General features: G+C 39.5%; 1 protein-coding gene across 1 annotated transcript in view; it reads right to left on the bottom strand.

The window, feature by feature from the left end:
* Positions 1-23,058, bottom strand: part of cacna1ba (calcium channel, voltage-dependent, N type, alpha 1B subunit, a) — a 167,068-nt gene that overhangs the window by 19,884 nt on the left and 124,126 nt on the right. The window contains exons 30-46 of the mRNA XM_026322439.1: positions 22,505-22,665; positions 22,245-22,382; positions 18,451-18,652; positions 17,796-17,960; positions 17,523-17,633; positions 17,364-17,447; positions 16,691-16,696; positions 15,437-15,553; positions 15,145-15,210; positions 14,947-15,038; positions 14,216-14,366; positions 13,360-13,487; positions 13,037-13,133; positions 6,230-6,335; positions 4,550-4,657; positions 2,779-2,900; positions 2,029-2,159 (exon numbers count right to left, since the gene is read on the bottom strand). Coding sequence (XP_026178224.1) covers positions 2,029-2,159; positions 2,779-2,900; positions 4,550-4,657; positions 6,230-6,335; positions 13,037-13,133; positions 13,360-13,487; positions 14,216-14,366; positions 14,947-15,038; positions 15,145-15,210; positions 15,437-15,553; positions 16,691-16,696; positions 17,364-17,447; positions 17,523-17,633; positions 17,796-17,960; positions 18,451-18,652; positions 22,245-22,382; positions 22,505-22,665 — 1,985 coding nt within the window. The remainder of the gene's footprint in view (positions 1-2,028; positions 2,160-2,778; positions 2,901-4,549; positions 4,658-6,229; positions 6,336-13,036; positions 13,134-13,359; positions 13,488-14,215; positions 14,367-14,946; positions 15,039-15,144; positions 15,211-15,436; positions 15,554-16,690; positions 16,697-17,363; positions 17,448-17,522; positions 17,634-17,795; positions 17,961-18,450; positions 18,653-22,244; positions 22,383-22,504; positions 22,666-23,058) is intronic.

Here is a 23,058-nt window from a genome sequence, read left to right on the forward strand (position 1 = left end):
TTCTCATTAATGTACACTCAGCACCCCATCTTGACAGAAAAAAACAGAAATGTAGACATTTTTGCAAATTTATTAAAAAAGAAAAACTGAAATATCACATGGTCGTAAGTATTCAGACCCTTTGCAGTGACACTCATATTTAACTCACATGCTGTCCATTTCTTCTGATCCTCCTTGAGATAGTTCTGCTCCTTCATTGGTGTCCAGCTGTGTTTAATTTAAACTGATTGGACTTGATTAGGAAAGGCACACACCTGTCTATATAAGACCTTACAGCTCACAGTGCATGTCAGAGCAAATGAGAATCATGAGGTCGAAGGAACTGCCCAAGGAGCTCAGAGACAGAACTGTGGCAAGGCACAGATCTGGCCAAGGTTCCAAAAGAATTTCTGCAGCACTCAAGGTTCCTAAGAGCACAGTGGCCTCCATAATCATCAAATGGAAAAAGTTTGGGACGACCAGAACTCTTCCTAGACCTGGCCGTCCAGCCAAACTGAGCAATCGTGGGAGAAGAGCCTTGGTGAGAGAGGTAAAGAAGAACCCAAAGATCACTGTGGCTGAGCTCCAGAGATGCAGTAGGGAGATGGGAGAAAGTTCCACAGAGTCAACTATCACTGCAGCCCTCCACCAGTCGGGGCTTTATGGCAGAGGGGCCCGACGGAAGCCTCTCCTCGGTGCAAGACACATGAAAGCCTGCATAGAGTTTGCCAGAAAACACATGAAGGACTCCCAGACTATGAGAAATAAGATTCTCTGGTCTGATGAGACCAAGATTGAACTTTTTGGCGTTAATTCTAAGCGATATGTGTGGAGAAAACCAGCCACTGCTCATCACCTGCCCAATACAATCCCTACAGTGAAACATGGTGGTGGGAGCATCATGTTGTGGGGGTGTTTTTCAGCTGCAGGGACAGGACGACTGGTTGCAATTGAAGGAAAGATGAATGCGCCAAGTACAGAGATATCCTGGAAGAAAACCTCTTCCAGAGTGCTCAGGACCTCAGACTGGGCCGAAGGTTCACCTTTCAACAGGACAATGACCCTAAGCACACAGCTAAAATAAGAAAGGAGTGGCTTCAGAACAACTCTGTGACCGTTCTTGACTGGCCCAGCCAGAGCCCTGTCCACCAACGTTCACCATCCAACCTGACAGAACTGGAGAGGATCTGCAAGGAAGAATGGCAGAGGATCCCCAAATCCAGGTGTGAAAAACTTCCTTTCACTGTCATTCCCAAGAAGACTCATGGCTGTACTAGCTCAAAAGGGTGCTTCTACTCAATACTGAGCACAGGGTCTGAATACTCATGACCATGTGATATTTCAGTTTTTCTTTTTAATAAATTTGCAAAAATTTCTACATTTCTGTTTTTTTCTGTCAAGATGGGGTGCTGAGTGTACATTAATGAGAAATAAAATGAACTTTTTTGATTTGGCAAATGGCTGCAATGTCAGAAAGTGTGAAAAATTTAAAGGGGTCTGAATACTTTCCGTACCCACTGTAGGTACTAAGCTTTGCTTTTTATTTGATTGATTGACACAGTTTAGTATTTGGCTGCACTTTACCTCACTGTTAAATTCACCAATTCACTGTGAGCCACATCAATAGCATCTCCTTCTCCTAATGTGGCTGCTTTGCTTTGCTCTCTTTCTGTCTCCACTGGTTGCTTGTGTGTTTGTTTTTGTCTTTCCCTAATCAATAGTATATGTACATATAATAGTGTAAGCATAAAAAGTCATAATTCAATGAGTAATATTTTTTGAGTAAAATCTATGACATTATAACAATAGTATAACAAATGAAGTGGGGTTGAATCACAGCTAACTGACTGGCTCACTGCAAACCTAATGAAACTGCCATGTTCTAAATAAATCTGGCCCTTAGTGTTTGTTTTTATATAGTATGCTGAAGCTCCAGCTGAAATAATGCACACCTAAACCTACTGTAACTTTGATTTAAAGCCACACTTTGCTTTCACTCTGGATGCAGCAGACATAACTGTGAATTTTAGTCTTTAAGTGGGAACTTACAGTGTGCCTCCATTGTTGAGGGAGTTTGAGCTGGGTCGGGTCTGTGGCAGAGGCTTGGCATGGGATTTGGGCTGGGGCTGAAGCATGCTGGGAGGCTCCACATTGTTCAACATCATAGGCAGGTCTTTGTCCTGCGTGTGAGTCAAAGGCAGCAATGGCTTAAACAGAGCCCCGACCTTGCACTGTGGAGGAGAGATGGATGGCAACATGCTGAAGACATTCAGAGGCAGCAGGCAGAATATTGTTGGACCCAGGCCTAATAGCAGGGGGCTCTGTACCTCCAAAATGTGGAGATCTGGGCCAGAATATTCATTTCTTGCAGTCATGCTTGTGTGAAGTACATCTCTGTGTATCCATTGGTTTGTGTGTGCATAAGTAAACATGCTCCTAGAGTAGCAAGTGTGCAATTTTACAAATAATCACAAGACAGCAGCAAATACAGATTCATTTTTGGCTGTGGCTAGAAAGTATGCCCTTCATACTAGCTACTTCAGTGGGTAACCAATCACTGGGTGCTTTAACAGTGAAAAAGGTTAAATTCAGAATGCACTTGGTATTTTTTGTACAACCAATGAATGCCTAGTGTATGCATGCAGAAATACAGTCAATGTGTATATCAGTTTGTGCAAGCAAAGTGCATGTGGTTACATGCATACATATATTTCCACTACTGCAGTGTGTGTCTCCTTCAGTGAATGTCTGTGTGTGTCTGTGTGCAGTGTGCAGGCATGTGTGGTGTAAATGTTATACCTGGGAGCCTGAAGAGTTCTGTTGCTGCTGCTGCTGCAGTTGCAGCCTCCTTGCTCGGTTCTGCTTGTAGTAGTCAAAGATCATCAGGGCTGCATAAACCTTCCCTACTGTGAGCTCATTGGCTGAGGGCAGTGTGGGAAAAAAGAAAGGAGAGGACAGAAGAGGAGAAGAAATGAGAAGCCATTCTGCTGATTCATTTGTCTATCTTTGATTCATCTCTATTTTTCTCCCTAATGATTTAGAAAACAAAATGTGAGTGGTTTGATTAATTCATAGTAATTATTTGAAATAGATTTTATGGTAAACAAAACATTTAGTGTAACAGAACTGACTGTTGTGCAATTAGGTGATGAACATCTCTAACCAAAAGGTGGCAGAATGTGTTGGGGAGAATTTCTATATGTAAATGTGTGAACAAACCTAAGATACAACTGTAAGTAAAGCTGTATTGATGAGTGTCAACATGGCATTTTATACTCCTCACCATCTCAACAATTTTTATAGGCAGAAAAAACATATTTGGAACAAGGTGAGCTCTCACTGTAACTCAGGAGAGCTGATTTGGCAGTGACATGGCACAAGACATTCCTATACTCATTTAAGCCTTCATAGCTTCTTAACTGGTAAAAAAGTTAAATGTTTTAAAAGTATGTGGCACAATTTCAAATGGGAAACCAGTGTTCTTTCTTTTCTACTTTGATACATTGCAGCTCTGTCTCATATAATTTTCCCATCTACTACTGCCTGTGTAACACATCAGACACTTGATAATCTTTATCATTTGTATTAGCATTGATAGGTATAGAGTTAGCATTTTTTAAAAGAAACTATCTTGTATGGGGGATTCTTAACAGGGAACAGAACATTTTTTTTCATTTAACTGTTGAATTTTTGAAGACATCATGTAGTGGATCATTTTACACACTCAAATAAAATAGTGCATGGTAAACATAATACATTACATAGTAAATAGGGAATGATTTTGAACAAACTGCTACCAGCAGTAGGTAGAGCTGAGGTAAAACTAGAATTTCTGTTCTTGAAGAAAAAAAAAACTCACTGCAAATCCCATTTACTTTTGTAACTACACAAAGTAAAAATCCAATCTCAGAATACATGTTAGAGAAGGTAAATCCATAACTGAGTTGAGGGGTCACAGCGAGCTCAGACATACCAATCCATGCAAAGCCTTGCAAAGATTACAGCTACAGAGTTAGAACATTACATTAGAGGAGAGAATTTTAAATTACATGGATATGGACTAGACTACATTACAATGATCTGTAATCACAAACTAATCGTTGTAAGTGTTGTTAATCACAAGGGTTTCAATTTCTGATTTCAGTTACAGAAGCCAGTGGCATTATTAGCTAAATAGCTGGCGGAAGAGGGCAACTCTAAAACACCTTATGTAACATAAAAGCTCTCATAATGCTTCATTATGTACTGTCATTGTGGTAATAAGCCTAAATCATTCAGTAAGCATACTGCTCCAGTAAACATACTGATGATCAGTCCTGCTGAAACACAAGAAAAATGATTAGGTATGGTGTTAAAATTTACAGTTGAGCTGTCACAATAAGACAACGTTGAAAGCTAATTTACAGTGAAGAAAATATTTTTTTTTATTAGTAAAATATTTCCTCAAAAGCAATGAACTGTAATGACATAATAAAATCTCCCCACAGATATAATTCATTCAGCAGTCTTACATTAAAAGGAACTTCTCTTTAGGAGAGAGGAGGTGACTAGATAATGGTGAAATGCTTACGTTTATGTGGTGTCACCAACAGGTCCATGGTCTTTTGAGACAGACTGGGCCACACTGTGGACAGTTCCTTCTTTAACTCAGCATCACATAGTCGCTGGGCTACCATACCTTGAAATCCAGTGAGAGACAGATTTTTAACCTCCTTCACTAAAACACATTGATCATCTGCCAGTCACATCATAGAGCACAATGTTTTCAATTAAAAAAGAGCAGAAATGAGAGAAATTGTCAGAAAAACATCTTGCAACCAGTTGATATTTGAGACCTACAGTGAGCATAATTGTAAATGAGTTGTTGCTGAGATAAGGCACAAAGAGAAATCCTCATTAAAAGAGCAAACAAAGGTAGTGAAACCAAGTGAAAATCCAGCAGCCACACCCAGCACAGAATAAAGCTTTCTAAAGAACCCAAATCAGAGCCAGACTTGCTCATTTCTAGCTCTGAGGACAATAAACAGCATCTGGCTCTTGAGCACATCTGTCACGCTGGTTGGAACTGGCTGACTGCATACAACATTACAGTGAGATGAATTCTGGAGTCTGAAAATATTTTCCAGTTGAAATATATCATCTTTTTACTGTATGAGTTATTTGTCTTAAGTGCATTTGTTGGTAAAGCAGTTGCAGTTGTATCCCACTGTACAGTATTCAACCTGTATTCTTTGTACCTTATTTACTTTGTATAGCAGTAGAAGACTATTAAATCAAACACAACTATTCGTTGTTTAGCACACACTTAAAAGTCATCACTTTATATGAAATGCAGCAATAAATATTTTATTTTATTTTGAGAAAACAAAAATAGAGTACATCTATACTCATCTATACTCTTTATGTACAAGGATGCACACAGAAATCAGAAAACACTCTTCATAGGTCTAGATTTGTAATAAAGGTCCACTGTGCATTTGTTGTCATGAAATTACCAATTGACAATTTAATCTGTAAAAACACATTTTCTACAACTGACTTTTAGCTAACTTGCTTATATCTTCTATGAGCAATAGTGTTTCTGGTACTACTTACAAATTTTTACTTTTTTATGTGTAATTATTGCATTTAATAAGAAAGGTGCTATACTATTTCATATTATTATTAATAGTGGCAGGATTACTAATACTACTAGTAATAATAATAGTAGTTGTATATCTGAGAATTGCTATTTGTCAACATAACCTGGCTGCAAACTCAACATAACCTTGATTGACTATCTATCTATCTATCCATCTATGTATCTATCTATAATAACTTATCAAACAATGAATAGTCACAAGAAGAGAAATTCCTTATTACTTTCATTTCATCACCCAGTCAAAAACCTAATTCTGTTGATCACTTTCCTAATACTATATCCACCCAGATTCCAAACCTGCATCCTAGATAAGCTAGTTAGCTTAGATAAAGTGCAAAAATTATTTTTATTATTATTATTATCATGCAATTACAGTGTGTTTAAAATCCTCTTCTGATGCCGTATTGTCACAGCTTCTAGTGTCAGAAAATTTATATTTATCCCTGTGAGTGATGACTCCACAGCCTTTGTGTAATTTCAGTGAGGTGAGGTTAACATTTATTCATATAGCATTGTCATATCTTGTAATGGGAAAAGTCTTACATTAGTCTTCTCTACTCATTTTTATTAATTCATTTTTATTGTTTTTTCCTAGTACGTTGCTCTGACCTGAGGCTAGTTTGATCTCCAGGGCGGTCCGAATCAGGGCCATCAGGGTGGAGGTGAAGTGAACAGTGTTGTCATCAGCAATGGGCATGTTCATTTTGACAAGGCGCTGAAGAGAAGAGACGGATGGTAAAAGACAATCATTAGATCACTGAGTGGTAGCATACAGACTGATCAAAACATAGAATCCACCCAGAGAAATCAATATGTGTGCTGCTGTGATCAAATACCCTTCATGGATTCACTGTCATAATATTACGTACCCTAAAGATGCTTTGCTAAATTTTGTTTAATATATGCAAATTTGGCCATATTAATAAAATGGTACTGCGACTCATTTCAGCACACAAAAAGCTTTCTCTACTAGTATGTACAGAAGAGACAAACTAGACATTCACATTCACTGCTATTGGCTACAGTATGCACTATGCTGCAAGTCAAAGTGCACTGGTGCAAGACTGACATTGACCGAAAAAAAGGTGAGAGAAGGCATGTAACGCATAACCATGAAGGTGCCTCGGCAGTCGCAGGAGCTCGACTCTGTGGTTGCCGTCCTAACAATCCTCAACGTAGAGTTGAGGGAGTTGAGTATGCTACATGTACAGTGGCAGCTAGCAATAAAAGTGTCCATTCCACTAAGCTTGGGCAACCTTAGCATGAAGAGTTAGTTCGTATAACACTAATGGCACAACTAAATACAAACAAAATGCTCTGGGATTGTTGCTGTAAGAGTTGAGCTCCCCTGAACACAAAAAGCATTCACCTACATGTGCTATCAGTTGCAGTGCAGAAGGTAAGAAAGACCAGAGTCAGAATGAAACAGGGATGGAAAGCAGAGTATCATACACATACAGACACACAAACAGCTGTACATCTATAACCACATTAATTTGCATAGGGTCACACACATACCCACAAATACAAACATAAACAGCCTCTCAGAAATACAACAGTATTGAAAGCTAATCCTAAAGAAAAACACACTCCCTAAGTTTTCAGGGTGAACAATATCTTATAGTTACTTGAAGACATTCTTATTTGTAGACAATTTTACAGTTTAACAGAAAAATTAGGGCTATGCTACAGTAGGACCACATTACCTTGTTTATACCTGTTATCAAAATGCAATTTGCATCTAGACTTATTTGACAATGGCATCTGATCATCTCAATAAACAAGGAAAAGGTAAAGCAAAGGAAAAGGTCACGTGATAGGCGGAAACACCTAAGGGAATTAAGCTAGTCTTGAAAGACTAATATCTATATTCAGTCACGACAAACCGAAAGGCTGTAAGATGAAACAAATGAGTCTTAATATCAACATTTAACCATTTAGGCTCAAAAAATAAATTATTCTATTGGCAATGGTCATACTCTAAAGGCCTTTAAACACCAGGAAAGACACCGGGAACAACACAAATATGTGATTACAGCTTCTAAGTCCCGCTACCAAAAATGGATTCCTCATCAAGTGATGATGACCTTGTGCAGATTTTACTAAATAAAAGCATAAAAAATAAAAATGCGGGATGCACCCAATACGACGCACAAGAACAGCCCTTATATAGCACCCAATCACACTCATCATGCATTGTATAATTCCAATAACTAGTATCTAGATAATAAAAGAAAATGTGCTGTCCATATTCTACATGAACTGTTTTATGTTGCTCATTATTTATATATTTATTATATATAAATAATATATCATAAATAATTATTTATATATTTATGATACAAAATGTTGTAAAGTTATGCTGGTACATGACTACAGCATGAAAACAAAAACTTGTTGGCAAGGGGTTCCACGTTGTCACTGTTGTCCATAAGGATATAAACAGACTGCGGTCATAACAAAGCCCTACCCTTGTTTCCATACATTCTCCTTATACTCACTGCCATTGTTAGAACTCATCCATCCATTATCTATACCCCCTTATTTCTTAACCAGGGTCACAGGGATCTGCTGGAGCCTATCCCAGCTCTCTTTGGGTGAGACAAACAACCTCACACACTCACACTCACTCCTATGGGCAATTTAGAGTCACCAATCAACCTGACATACATGTTTTTGGACTGTGGGAGGAAACCAGAGTACCTGGAGAAAACCCACGCAAGCACGGGGAGAAGAGGCGAACTCCACCCTGTCGGTTATGAACCTGGGACATTCCTTGCTGTGAGGCAACAGTGCTAACCACTAATCCACTGTGAAAGTTAACAAGATGGTGTGCCGGGTTGAATGTGTTTAAGTTAAATAAAGTTAATAAGACGGTCTGCCAAGTTCAATGTTTTTAAGTTAAAGAAAGTTAATAGGTGTGGAGCCACTGAGCACAGGGCCTGTTAGAATCAGACTGGGTGACAGTCTGACGAAAACACACCGCTAAACAAAAGCCTACGGCAGTAGAACATACTAAGGTCATACTGAGGTCTTATAGATGATTCAAGAGCTACTGTAGTAGAAGATTCATTTATTGCAGGTATAGGAAGCATCTGCTGAATTTTATCTCTAATAGTTGTGATTTTATTTGTAAAGAAACTCATAAATTCATCACTGCTGAGAGCTAAGGGAACACTGGGCTCAACAGAGCTGTGACTTTTTGTCAGCCTGGCTACAGTGCTGAAAAGAAACCTGGGATTGTTCTGAGATTGAGCCTAATGCAGATGAAAAGATTGATGAGCACCCCTGGCCATATTTAACCTTTTTTGTTTATTTAACAGGTAGAGCAATCTGATACCTGATGCACTTTAAGAATTTTGTTTTATTTGAGTCAGAATGACCTGTTTATTTGCACAACTGCAATATCAGTGTTGATGAAAAGGATGTTTGTTGCACAATAATACATGATATGTATTCCCAATATATTTTAAATGTCATATCATGTTATTTTAATGACACTTTCATTTCTGTTTGTTTAACAGAGCAGTAAAATAAATGAAATGTAGTTTCCTAAACGTCATGTGTTGACATGCCTTATTTTATATGCACTGCAAACTATGTAACTTTTGAGTAAATTTAAAAAGGGCTACTTTTTACTTTTACTTGAGTAGATCTTTACAATGCTTATTTTACTTGTACTTAAATAAAATTTCATCAAAGTAACTACTTTTACTTGAATAGAATATTTTTGTATTCTTTCCACCTTTGGCGATTCCATAGTCAGAAACGTGAAGTTAGAGACTCCAGCAACCATATAGGGCCAGAGCGGGTGACATCGAGCCAAATTTGAAGTTGCTGGCTAAGGCTAATGTCATGATTCCCCTTTGGGACTTCCTTCCAGGACTCTTACTTTTCCTCTTTACTGGTCCCTGGCAGTTAATAACGTTCATTGGTTTTCACCTGTTTTCAATCACCTTTTGTTCTTATAAATACTTCCCTGCTTCCCTTTGTTGGTGCGGAAGTATTGTACACTGCAGACAGATCGCATATGTTTGTTGTGTTTCGGTTATCGATACCGTTTCATTCGGATTCCTTATGTTCATCGTCTCATTCAGTCGTTATCTGCTTTGTTTTTGAACCCTGGTAATTTCCAGGAAAAATAAATTTTGTGTTCGTGTTCTGCATTTGGGTCCTACCTCTCCTTCTTCTCTCCACCACACCAACACATAACAGCTAATCTAAATATGGTAAGATTGTTATTCACGTCGGTGGCAATGATGTCTGATTACGCCAATCAGAGGTCACTAGAAGTGATGTTCCATTGCTGTCTGTCTAGTTGGTGTCCATCAAACAATGTGGGTTTCACAGACAATTGGGCCACTGTCTGGGGAATCCTGGTGTGTTAGCACAAGAATTAACACAAGAGGAGTTATTCATAAAAACCTAATAAAAATTAAGACCACTCCTCTTATTGAACAGAAAAACAGAACAGTCAGATGTGGATTATTAAATATCAAATGTCTCTTTCATCTAAATCTCTGTTAGTAAATGATTTGATAACTGATCACCAAATTGACTTACTCTGTCTTACTGAAACCTGTCTACAGCAGGATGAATATGTCAGTCTGAATGAATCAACCCCCCTCAGTCATAAAAATTATCATGTTCCTCGAAGCACAGGTCGAGGTGGAGGAGTAGCTGCAATCTTCCACTCAAACTTATTATTAAACTTTCATCCTCAGAACAATTATGACTCATTTGAGAGCCTCAGTCTGAGCCTGTCACATCCAAACTGGAAAATACAAAAACCAGTTCTACTTGTCATTGTGTACCGTCCACCTGTCCCTTACTCAGAGTTTTTAACTGAATTTCCAGAATTCCTGTCTGATGTAGTGCTTAGTTCAAATGAAGTCATTATTAGGGGCAGTCCTAGCCTAATGGATAGAGAGTCTGGCTTGTAACCTGAAAGTTGCGAATTTGAGTCTCAGGACCGTCAGGAAGTGTCGGTGGGGTGGAGTAAATAGCTAGCGCTCTCTTCACCTTCAATACCACGACTGAGGTGAGACCCTTGAAATGAATTGAATTGAAATTGAACAAGAAAGTCTATCTTGTTCTAGATTGTTTTTAAGTAAATAAAGTTAATAGGACACTCCGCCAGGTTAAACATGTTTAAGTGACGTCCCAACAAACTGCATTGTGACTGGTCAGAGGTGTTACATGTTGCCGGTGAAAAGTTGGTAAAATTGACTTGGGGGTGAAAAAAACAAATGCTGCTTTTTCGCACAGCAAACTTCCGTTGTTGGTGTGAAATGGTCTATTCAAAAGGTATTGGTTTGAAAAGTATTACTGATGTGCAAAGAAAAAAAATTGCTTGGGAAATTCACTTCTGATGGGTAAAGGCCTTAAGAGTGTAAAATGTTTTTTGGAATATGTGCCCAGCGAACTTTAATGGAATCAAGAGGCATCTGTAGGCTACTCTTCTGTAGTCATATAAATTAGGCTAATGCTGCTTGTACTGTATGAAGTTAATCAAAGCGTGTGGAGGAAATTTAATAGCATGCTGCATAATCCGATTTGATCACAGTGTAAACCTGCCACTGGTGACCTGTCCAGGGTGTACCCCTGCCTTTCACCCGAGAGAGAGCTGGGATAGGCTCCAGCAGATCCCAGTGACCCTGGCTTTCAGGAAAAAAGCGGGTATAGAAAATGGATGGATGGATGGATGTAAACCTGCCACGTTATCTTCACATTCTATTTACAATGCATTCTATGTGCACCTTTAATTGCATGTTGTTTCTGATGTCAATTTCTCAATTAAAATAGATGCATAAAAAATAAATCAATCAATAAAATGAAAGCACATTGACTCAATTTTGTCAGTCCTGTGCAGCGTTAATATTCTAATACATAAACATGCACACACACCCACAAACATACACACACACAAATGTTTCCAACAGTGGATAGATTGAGATGAGATGAGAAAGAATGAAAAGGAATGAGCAGCAAAGACAGAACCACAATGTGAAAAGCACAGAGAGAAAGTAGTTCCCCCATCGAAAAGCAACAGAAACTACACACATACACACATCCACCTGCAAGCGTCCACACAGACACACACACACACACACACACACACACACACACTGCTCCACAAAATAAGACTAGGGTATACCATTCAAAGGAAAACCTGACATAAAGGAGCAAATGTCCTCCATAAACATAATATATATTTATTAATATGAATTAAAGACTTATTAGTTAAGCTCTATAGTTATCATTAGTGATGGGTATTAGCCCACACAAGCAGCTATGATCAAAGAAACTGTGAAGGCAATAGAGATGAGCTAGGGGCCTACACCAAAAAAGAGTGCTAGCAAAACAAAGTGAAGAAACAAGGGAACACTGCAGAGCACAGACATTGGCTTGAGTTCACGCCAATGGGAGAAAGGTTGTTGAGCACAGGGAAGAAGGTAGAGCAAGAGGAGGGTCTACCTTGTAGGCGACTCTTGGTGGACATTTCTTTCCCAAACCTAAGGGTGGGGACATGTGGAGCAGCATCTGATACATATCGAGGTACTTGATACGGCCACTTCACAGGGAAGGAAATCAAAAATAAACAAAATGCAAACAGAGAAGGATGGGGAGTTAGAGAAGGAGGAGAGAAACAAGGGGAAGAAATCAACAAAACAAGAGAATAATGGAAAGGAGAAACAGAAATCTCTTGTTAATAGATTTCCTATTAAGTGAGATGTAAGGTGGATGTCATCCTCGGCCGCTGTGTCCAGGCACGGGGATGCATCGCTGTGGAGCTCAGGATCCCTGAGAGGAAACACGGGATGGTAAAGAGTGAGTTTGGTGAAAGAAGGGAGGAGAGGATAGAACAAAGAGGGGATGGGTTGACCCAACACAGAGGATGCTGATGAGAGGGAAGAGAAATGACAGCATTGTAACGGAGATGTCTGCCTCGGCATGCTAGCAGGCATCCCACTGGTACTTCAACCAGGGTGCACAGAGACAAAGGTTTCAATGCCAGCCCGAGCTCGTTTGGGGCGTTCATTCACAGCCTGGCCATTCTCTAGCAGACTCTCATAAAATGATTAAATAACATTCTTCATATGGTTTTGATCCACATTTTCAGGATCTGAATGTCATGATCAATTTTATTTCAAGGCTTTTGTCAAAGTTTGTCAAAATTTATCTAAACATGATAAACAGGAGAAAGTTGGCATGGCAGACGACATGTTGGGACAATGCCGTGGCTTTGAAAGCTTTGTTTCCACTCCGGTATCATCAACCAAAGCCAGTCAAATTGGAGGGGCGGGTGCTAAGTGTAAAGGCGAATTCATTGGTGCACAGCCATTCAGTTAGAAGTCTCTTGGCATAGAGGTACACAAAGCACCCTAGTGACGGAAATGTCTGGTATTTGCAAACCTTGTATGCTACCCTATTAGGGCAGTTCTTCCCTAAGCCAAGTGGGGGTGAGATAACACGTAACAAATTGTACATATCCTTATAGGAAATCCGTCCGCTGCGGAAAAGAACAAGCACATAAATAACAAACGTTCAGGACAGCTTGAAATAAAACAATGATCATCAGTGGGTTGACTGCATACAACAAGGCAAAGGAACGAGGCCTGTTTATGAGACCTCTTTGTTTAACCTTAAGGGAAGAGAAGAGTAAAGTTAGGTTGTCCGTTTGCTCCACCTTACTTTGTATGCTATTCTTTGAGGCTTACAAAAAGGCCTGAACATACCACGCAGCCGGGTCATACTCGGCCCAAACTCGGATGAACTCATCGAGGTGATGAGGCCCAAGAATGGAGGAGTCTCTGGTTAGGTACTCAAAGTTATCCATTATAACAGCCACAAAGAGGTTCAGCATCTGGAACACACACATTAACACCTGTGTTTTGGACTGTGGGCACCAGCATTTAAGACAGTCATTTTGAAACTTTGGTGCAAAATCAATTAATCTCCATGGTACTAGCATGATTAAGCTAAGCAAATCCTTAATGTAATCAATATGAAGTAGCAGAATGAAGGGCTTCCCAGTGTGATCCTTGCTGTGTAAGCTAACTTTTCACTGCAGTGATGTAGGCCTTAAGGAGCTGACTTTGAATTAAGAAATATTTTTAGCAACATAACACCAATATTGTGTATTTTTTGCAATTTAAGATGTTTAACATATTATACATTTTCTCTCAAATCTGTTTTCAAAAAGTGAAATCAGAATTAATACAAAAGTATTAAGTATTAAGAAAGTTGATTAAGAAGTAACCACTGACTCTAGACTGCACATAACTGTGAGCGTCTGTCATCCCTGCGACAGACTTTTGTACCCTGCCCCTCATCCAGTGTCAGCTGGGATCAGCTCCAGCCCCCCCCCAACCATCTAAACCAGTGGTAGCACCACTTGGCTCACGGATAACGAAAGCTAAATACTTAAAATATAGGAATGAGCTAAAATAAGTTGCCATAATTTACACCTACACTCCAAGAAAATCATTGGTTTTGAGCTTTTTTCAAGGTAAATGTAACCTCACAGTCTTATCTAACAGAATAAGCCACAGACCAGCAGTCATACATGTTACAGTGTGTTTAGGTACTCACAAGGAAGGAGCAGAGGAAGATAAAGGAAACAAAGTAGAAATAGGCAAAATCACTGCCGCACTCTCTTCCATGGGATCCTGATCGCTCATCACATGCTCGGTGATTGAGACATGACAACATGATCTCATGCCAGGCTTCACCAGTTGCACTCCTGATACACATATAAATACAGACATGAACAGAGAAGCTCTTATTGAAGACACATGAAGACCTGACAGATCTGGTTTATTTTTAATAGTGAAATTATCATGCCTCTTGCATTAAAGTCAGATCATTTAAAATCAACAGTATACAGTACTTTGTGCTAAAGTGACATGGCTGGCTGAATGTTGCTTTAATAATGGCATATGTGATACAAATCACAATTTTATTGGAGATGGAGTCCTGATGGAGAACTAGTTTTTAACAGTTCTTTACTCCAAATACAAAACTATATGTGGTGCATCCTGAGGTTCTTCCTGGCAATATAATACCCAGACCATTATGTTTGATGACATGCTGCTGCTCAATTGTCTGTTAGCCTCGCGTCAGCTATCCCAGCATTTACAGAAACTCGAATGAAAAGATAGATAGATAGACAGACAGACAGACAGACAGACAGACAGACAGACAGACAGACAGACAGACAGACAGACAGACAGACAGACAGACAGATAGACAGATAGACAGATAGACAGATAGATAGATAGATAGATAGATAGATAGATAGATAGATAGATGGTCTCTCATACCTGAAGAGCAGCATGAGAGCCTGGAGGAAGGTCCGAAAGTTGTTGTGATGATTGATAGCTGTTTCCTCATTCAGCTCAATGTTGCCAAACACCTACAACAGAGACACAGTGAGGGAAATGCGTTTGTACTGCCATCATATATTTCTCATCCAAGTGTGTAAATATCATGGCTTCTGTAACTATAGCAGCAACACATACTTGCATCCCAATGATGGCATATATGAAGAACAGCATAGCAATCAGCAGGCAAACATAAGGCAGGGCCTAAAGGGAATAGGAAACCAAAACACACTGAATTATTACTATTTATTTTGAATTTATCTAGCCAGAATGTTTATGTTTTTCTGTGCAGGAGATACTGTATGTGGTTGTGTATATTTATGAAATGTAGTTATGTACATATGATGACATGGATCTATAGTAGTTGCTAATACTGTACATGTTGTATGTGTATGCACATCAGTGGGCATGTGATCATGTGTGTTATCACCTTAAAGGACTGCACAAAGGTCCACAGCAGGATACGGATGGTGTAACCCTGTCTCAGCAGCTTAATGAGCCGAGCGGCTCTGAACAACCTCAGGAAGCTCAGGTTCAGCAGCCTGTCCTATTTGACACAGATGTCAGGCAGACATGAAGTGTTTACCAACCACACACATTGAGACCTACCCATATGTACATTGAAAGACTTTCTGGTCGCTGTAAGTACTCTGCCAATACTGGCTGAAAAGGAAACATTTATTTAAGTAATTTCAATGTAAGTGATAAGAGAACAAAGTCCAAAGTCCTATATTTGTATAAAAATGCATTCATGAGAAAAGTGTCCCACAGGCTTCATCAGCGATGGATTTAACAAATGTTTTGCTGATGAAACCCCAATAACCACTGGGAGTATGAGGAAGGCTTGCCTGTCCTCCTCTACAAATTAAAACAGGCTCAATTTTATTTTCTTGCACATAAAATGATTAAGTGATACATGCAATAATAAGAGTGCTGTTGACAATGCTAAGCAAAATGTGCATTTAATTGTTCTGTGTGTATTGTGTAACCTTGTGCTGCTGCAGAAATTTCTAACACACACTTCTCCACACTAAGTTCAGTGCAAAAGCATTCCTCTTTGGGGCTGATGAATAGGAGTAAGGTAGAAGGAAAGGTGACACCAAACTGGAATAGGCTGTAAACTACTCTGTGACAGAAGATAATTATTCCACACAACTACAAAACATTTGAGATTCCACCTCACTTGTTTTGGTGGCTGTTGAGTTTGAGTAAGAAAAGACATTTTGAAAGACATGATGACGGAATGCATTCTATGTCAAAGCAGTGAATGTGATCCACAGTTTAGTCTATACTGACTGCTGTTGTGCTGTGAGAAAAACTGAACTCAGTATTGAGAAATATGTGCTAGCAAATCTCTAGCAAGTAAAAGCTGAGAGTTGGACCTTGTTCCAGAAATGTTAGTGGCCCAACTGTCTCAGATTGACATTTTGACTTTTATAATAGTGACTTCAGACATTAGACCATTGTAGCATTGCAGCATTACCATCACATTTACTGTAGGTAAAAAGGTACAGTAGTGTAGATATTTCAAGACATCTGAGTCTCTGTTGCCTATATTTTAAATTCATTAAATTCCTCTTCTCATAAGCTGCCCAAAATACTGAACTGGTGGGGTAACATTTGGTGTATCAAATAAAACACTATGCAATCTAAGAGCAGAGAGTGGCAACAGAAAATCACTCACCGTAGTCTAGTGATGTTTGGGACCAAGGCATGGCAACACCGGTGACGACAAGCAACAAGATGTAAATGTGAAAGGAGAGGGACAAAGATAGAAAATACAGAGATAATAAGGGAGAGAAAGAGATGGAGATTGGGTAGATAGTGGAAGAGTCAGAAAGCAGAAAGGAAGAGGGGGAAGCAAGAGAAAAGGAGCAGGTCATATTGCACAACATAAATGTATACAGGTCACCAAATAAACACATGTATATCAGTCAAAGTCTACCACAATCTCATACAATATACGGGTAAGGACACTGAAAGACACTGTCTGGAATGAATAAAGAAATGATCAAACATTGAAAGCACAGCAGAGCACTGCTTCAATGTAAAACACACATTATATATTATTCTCTGAGGTGAGGGTGTCCATCCTTAGCTCCTGTATTAGCCCTCTATGGTAAATCCTTCCTATCAACAAAGAACCTGCTTCCAATCCTCCGATTCCCCCTATCCAAACATATAATGCCTTCTGGACTGTTGCCATGTGACTGTCTATGCTGATATGGCTAGCTCAAAGCTAATTTGTGTGCACAAAGTCTGCTTTACAGGCAGTCCCCGCACCAGCTCATTACAGTGACAGCAGTGATACGCTGCATACAGCCTTGTTGAGGTGAGGGTGGAGTGGGTTTGCTTACATTGATTTCAGTCACCAGGATGTCAGTGATGCTGCCCAAAACTGTTACAAAGTCAAACACATTCCAGGCGTCCTTTAGGTAGTTCTGAAAAACAACAGTCAAACTCATTTACTATTTGGTCAGCAAGACATTTAGTGTTGCTCTGTAAACTGTACTCACCAGTGGTCCAAATGCAATGATCTTGAGGATACACTCCAGTGAGAAGAGAGTAGCGAAGACTATGTTGAGGTTCTTTAACATCGCTTCATAGAAGTCTGGGGCTCCATGGAACTGAAAGACAGGGATGAATAGTGACAGTGTAGTAATGCTGACCACATGAGTCTCAGAATGAGCTTCAAAATATCACCAATTATTTTCCATAACTAATGTATAAAAATCTTAACTATATCAAATCTGTGCTATATTAATAAATTCCACATCAAAGGTTCTTACCTTCATCATGAGTACCACAGTGTTGAGAGCAATCATGATCATGATTGAGTACTCAAAAGGAGCTGAGACCACAAACTTCCACATTCTGTACTGGAAGGACTGTGTGTTCTCAGGCATATAGCGTGTCAGAGGTTTGGCATTTATGGCAAAGTCAATACAAGCCCTCTGTAACAAAAAAACAAACCCCTGTCTTACTGTCTGCAGTAATTGAAAGCTGCTCACAAAACTCAGTCATCAGTGGATGAAGGGATACATTTTCTGTTAATCTATTCTGTTGTGCACTAAAGTGAAGTGGACAGCTAGACCTGACCAGTGCAAATAAAATGAGCACACAATTTCATTCTCCTAGTAATTTAAAAACTGTGGATCATTATTGCACTACTGCAGCATGGAGATTATTTGGGAATAGACAAAAAATATTATCTTAGTATTATTGTTATCATGTACAGAGAAACCAAAAAACTGTTTGATTATGTCGCCAATCAACTGAGCTCTACAGCCTTTCTTAAATCTTTCATGCAAATCCTTTCATTGAAAATGTCCAGCAAACCAGAGGAAAGGTATAAATGTTAGTACAATTTTTAATGGAGATATTGATGGCAGTAATTAGCAAAAGATACTGGCTGTCAGATTCTTTGTCATGTCTAAGCTTTACCTCATTCTTTTCCAAACTACACTCAGACAAGGCCTTGTCTCCCTGTTCTTGGAAAGTGATGATGATCAGAGCGACAAAGATGTTGACAAAGAAGAAAGGGAAGACCACAAAGTAGACCACATAGAAGATGGACATTTCTATTCGGTAGCCTGGACTGGGACCCTGGTCTTCAAAGGTCGCATCAACCGAGTGCTTCAAGACACTGCAAAAAGATTAAACTTGGAATAAAAGATAACAACAGAAATTGACACTGAATATTTATGTATTTAACATCAGGGTTAATACAGTGTGGTTTTAACAGTAAACTCTTTCTCTGGACCCCGCCCCAATCTGACCAGCCATGACATGTTTAGCCGCATGTCGTTGTCCCGTCGCTGGCTGTCTTGGTGGTGTCCAGCAAACAATGTGGGCTTCAGACAATTGGGCCAAATTCTGGGGAAAACCCGGTCTGGTAGCGGCATCCATCCCACTTTGGATGGTGCAGGTCTCATGTGCTTAGTTCAGATAAAGTCATTATAGTGGGAGATTTTAACATTCATATAGATGTTGAAAATAATAGTCTCAGCACTGCATTTAATTCAATATTAGATTAAATTGGTTTCACTCAAAATGTTAATAAACCCACACACTGTTTCAATCACACCCTTGATCTTGTTCTGACCTACGGCATCGAAATTGAACATTTAATAGTTTTCCCACAAAATCCTATTTTGTCAGATGATTCTTTAATAACTTTTGAATTTAAGATAATGGATAATGCAGCATTTGGAAGAAAATTCCACTACAGCAGATGTTTATCTGACAACACTGTTAATAAATTTAAGAAAATGATTCCAGGAATTTAGGAATAGGAATTTTATCTAACAGTCTATTAACATAAAAAAGCTCTCTGTAAAGTCAGAACTGCATACTATTCATCACTAATAGAGGAAAATAAGAACAATCCCAGGTTTCTTTTCAGCACTGTAGCCAGGCTGACAAAAAGTCACAGCTCTGTTGAGCCCAATATTCCCTTAGCTCTCAGCAGTGATGACTTTATGAGTTTCTTTACAAATAAAATCACAACTATTAGAGATAAAATTCATCAGATGCTTCCTATACCTGCAATAAATGAATCTTCTACTACAGTAGCTCTTGAATCATCTGTAAGACCTCAGTTATGTTTAGACTGCTTCTCTCCCATAGATCTCTCTGAGTTCACGTCAGTAGTTGCTTCATCTAAATCATCATGTCTTTTAGACCCCATCCCGACTAGACTGCTTAAAGACACCCTACAATTAATTAACTCATCTTTATTGGACTTAGTAAATTTATCTCTAGTATCAGGCTACGTACCACAGGCCTTTAAGACTGCAGTAATCAAACCCTTACTCAAAAAGCCTAGTCTTGATCCAGAAGTCTTGGCTAATTATAGACCAATATCCAACCTGCCATTTATTTCTACAATCCCAGAAAAAGCTGTTGCTAAGCAGCTATCAGACCACTTACACAGGAATGAACTATTTGAAGATTTTCAATCAGGATTTAGAGCACATCATAGTACAGAAACAGCACTTTTAAAAGTAACCAACGATCTTCTCTTAGCTCCAGATAATGGACTTGTATCTATACTTGTCCTCCTAGATCTTAGTGCTGCATTTGACACTATTGACCACAACATCTTATTACAGAGACTGGAGCATGTGATTGGTATCAGAGGAACAGCATTAAAATGGTTCCAATCCTATTTATCAGACAGATTTCAGTTTGTTCATGTCCATGATGAACCTTCCACACAAACAAAAGTTAGTTATGGAGTTCCACAAGGTTCTGTGCTAGGACCGATTCTGTTCACCTTGTACATGCTTCCTTTAGGCAATGTCATTAGAAAGCACTCTACTTATTACCACTGCTATGCAGATGACACTCAGCTGTATCTATCTGTGAAACCTGATAACACAAACCAGTTTACCAGACTTCAAGCCTGTCTAACTGACATAAAGGCCTGGATGACCAGTAACTTTCTACTTTTAAATTCAGAGAAAGCAGAAGTTATTGTATTTGGGCCTAAAAACCTCAGAAATAGCTTTTCTAAAATTATAGCTACTAGGCAGCTTCCAGCACTACTGTGAAAAACATTGGAGTTATTTTTGACCAGGACATGTCCTTTAATTCACACATAAAACAAATCTCTAGAACTGCCTTCTTTCACCTGCGCAACATTGCCAAAATTAGGAACATCCTATCTCAAAATGATGCAGAAAAACTAGTCCATGCATTTGTTACCTCAAGGCTAGATTACTGTAACTCATTACTATCTGGATGTCCCAATATCTCCATAAAAAGCCTCCAATTAATCCAGAATGCCGCAGCCAGAGTCCTGATAGGAACTAGCAAGAGAGATCATATTTCTCCTATATTAGCTTCTCAGCATTGGCTCCCTGTAAAATATAGAATAGAATTTAAAATCCTTCTTCTCACATACAAATCCCTTCATAATCAAGCTCCTTCATACGTTAAAGACCTCATAGTACCATATTATCCCAATAGACCACTTCGCTCTCAGAGTGCAGGTCTACTTGTGGTTCCCAGAGTTTCCAAAAGTAGGGGAGGCAGAGCCTTTAGCTATCACGGTCCTCTCCTGTGGAACCAGCTCCCAGTCTGGGTTCAGGAGGCAGACACTCTCTGTACTTTTAAGGCTAGACTTAAAACCTTCCTTTTTGATAAAGCATATAGTTAGGGCTGGCTTCAGGTAACCCTGAACCATCCCTTAGTTATGCTGCTATAGGCCTAGACTGCCCGAGGACCATCGGTGCACTGAGCTCCCCTATCCTAACCCTCCCCTCCTTTCCCCTCTCTTCCTCTCCTCCCCTCTCACATGTATATTCCACCATTGAATGTCACTAACCTTGTGCTCTCTCTCTCCCCTAGTTTGTCCTCTTGCCCTCTCTCTCTGTCCTCTCTCTCTCTATGTACCTTCTGCAGGTGTCCCTGGTCCCTATTTTTTGCATCCTCATGTCTGATTCTTAGTGGATTGCAGATAAATTTAGTTCACAAACTCTTTGTGGTAATGTCAAATGACAGTGACAGAATATATCTTCTTAACAGGTGAAATGACTAATTCAGCTTCTGAACAAGTGACATTCTGGATGAAAGACAGAACTCTCTGACTTATTAGGAGCTACATTTTGTGATTCCACAGATGCATCAGATTGTTGAACAAGACTTTGTGTTAAGATGGAAATTAATTCATAATTTGACTTAACATTATACTTCAGTTTTGATTTATTGAAAGAATGTGGTCCAAAGTCTAGAATCTCTGCTAGAGTTCAAAATACATTCCTGTGGGATTGAAACATTTCACTGCACAGACCAAGTCTGTAAAGAACCGTCTGCTGTCCTGTCCCTGAGTTAGCTGGTAGAGGTTAAAGTTATGTACAGTAACATGACTAATTTTTAACTTAAAGGTAAATGAAGGAAAATCCTTATTAATTATAGATGAATGGGTACATTTTGGGCTTTGACACTTCTTTTCATATTTTTTTATGATTCCAATTTGTTTGGTTTTAAGATGTGTCAGTTGTGAAGGGAGATCTCTTTGCAAAGCCTTTACAATATTCAGATTAAGATTTTTTTTAAGTGTGTGGTTCTTTTCCTACTTGACTTTCCAATGACCCAATTTTCCCATAGGAACAATTTAAGTTACATTTATCAATTCTGTTTTTTGGGTGTCAAATCCATCACATATGGGTATCATTTCAACTGGGACAGCAATACATATCTTGTAAAGATTGAATCAGGTCTGCTGCACTTACGTTGGCCAGCCCTCCCCAGTGGAGACAGTGAAGAGGGTCAGGAAAGCCCACAGCACATTGTCATAATGGAACTCATATTTTTTCCACTCTCTGGGCATAGCAGCTACCTCATCTTTTTCATAGGCTAGGAACTGTCCTCTGGAAGACATGGAGACATAAACCAATGTGAGTGGGGTTGACAGGTACAGGGTCTGATTTTAACCACAATAATGTTAACCACAATTTAAAAAATTGTCAGAAGTTGGGGATTTTAGACCTACTTGCAGTCTTTCTCCAGGCCCTTGGACTCATCTGTGCAGTAGAAGAATTTTCCTTTGAATAGCTGAACTGCGATTACAGCAAAGATGAACATGAAGAGGATATAAACGATGAGGATGTTGAGAACGTTCTTCAAAGAGTTGACCACACAGTCAAACACCGCCTGAGAACACACATAAACACATTTGATTTGGGGAAAATTATTTCTGAACATAGTTGAAAACTATTTTCTGTTAACTTTTAATCTGAAGCCGATTCTGTAATAATCTATATGAGACATGTCCTCTTCCGCTTATCCGGGGCCGGGTCGCGGGGGCAGTAGCCGAATCAGGGATACCCAGGCTTCCTTCTCCCTGGACACTTCCTCCAGCTCTTCCGGGGGGACACCGAGGCGTTCCCAGGCCAGCCGGGAGACATAGTCCCTCCAGCATGTCCTGGGTCTTCCCCGGGGCCTCCTCCGGGTGGGACATGCCCGGAACACCTCCCCAGGAAGGCGCCCAGGAGGCATCCAAAACAGATGCCCGAGCCACCTCAACTGACTCCTCTCGATGTGGAG

This window comes from Mastacembelus armatus, chromosome 9 (assembly GCF_900324485.2).
Source record: "Mastacembelus armatus chromosome 9, fMasArm1.2, whole genome shotgun sequence".
NCBI lineage: Eukaryota > Metazoa > Chordata > Actinopteri > Synbranchiformes > Mastacembelidae > Mastacembelus > Mastacembelus armatus.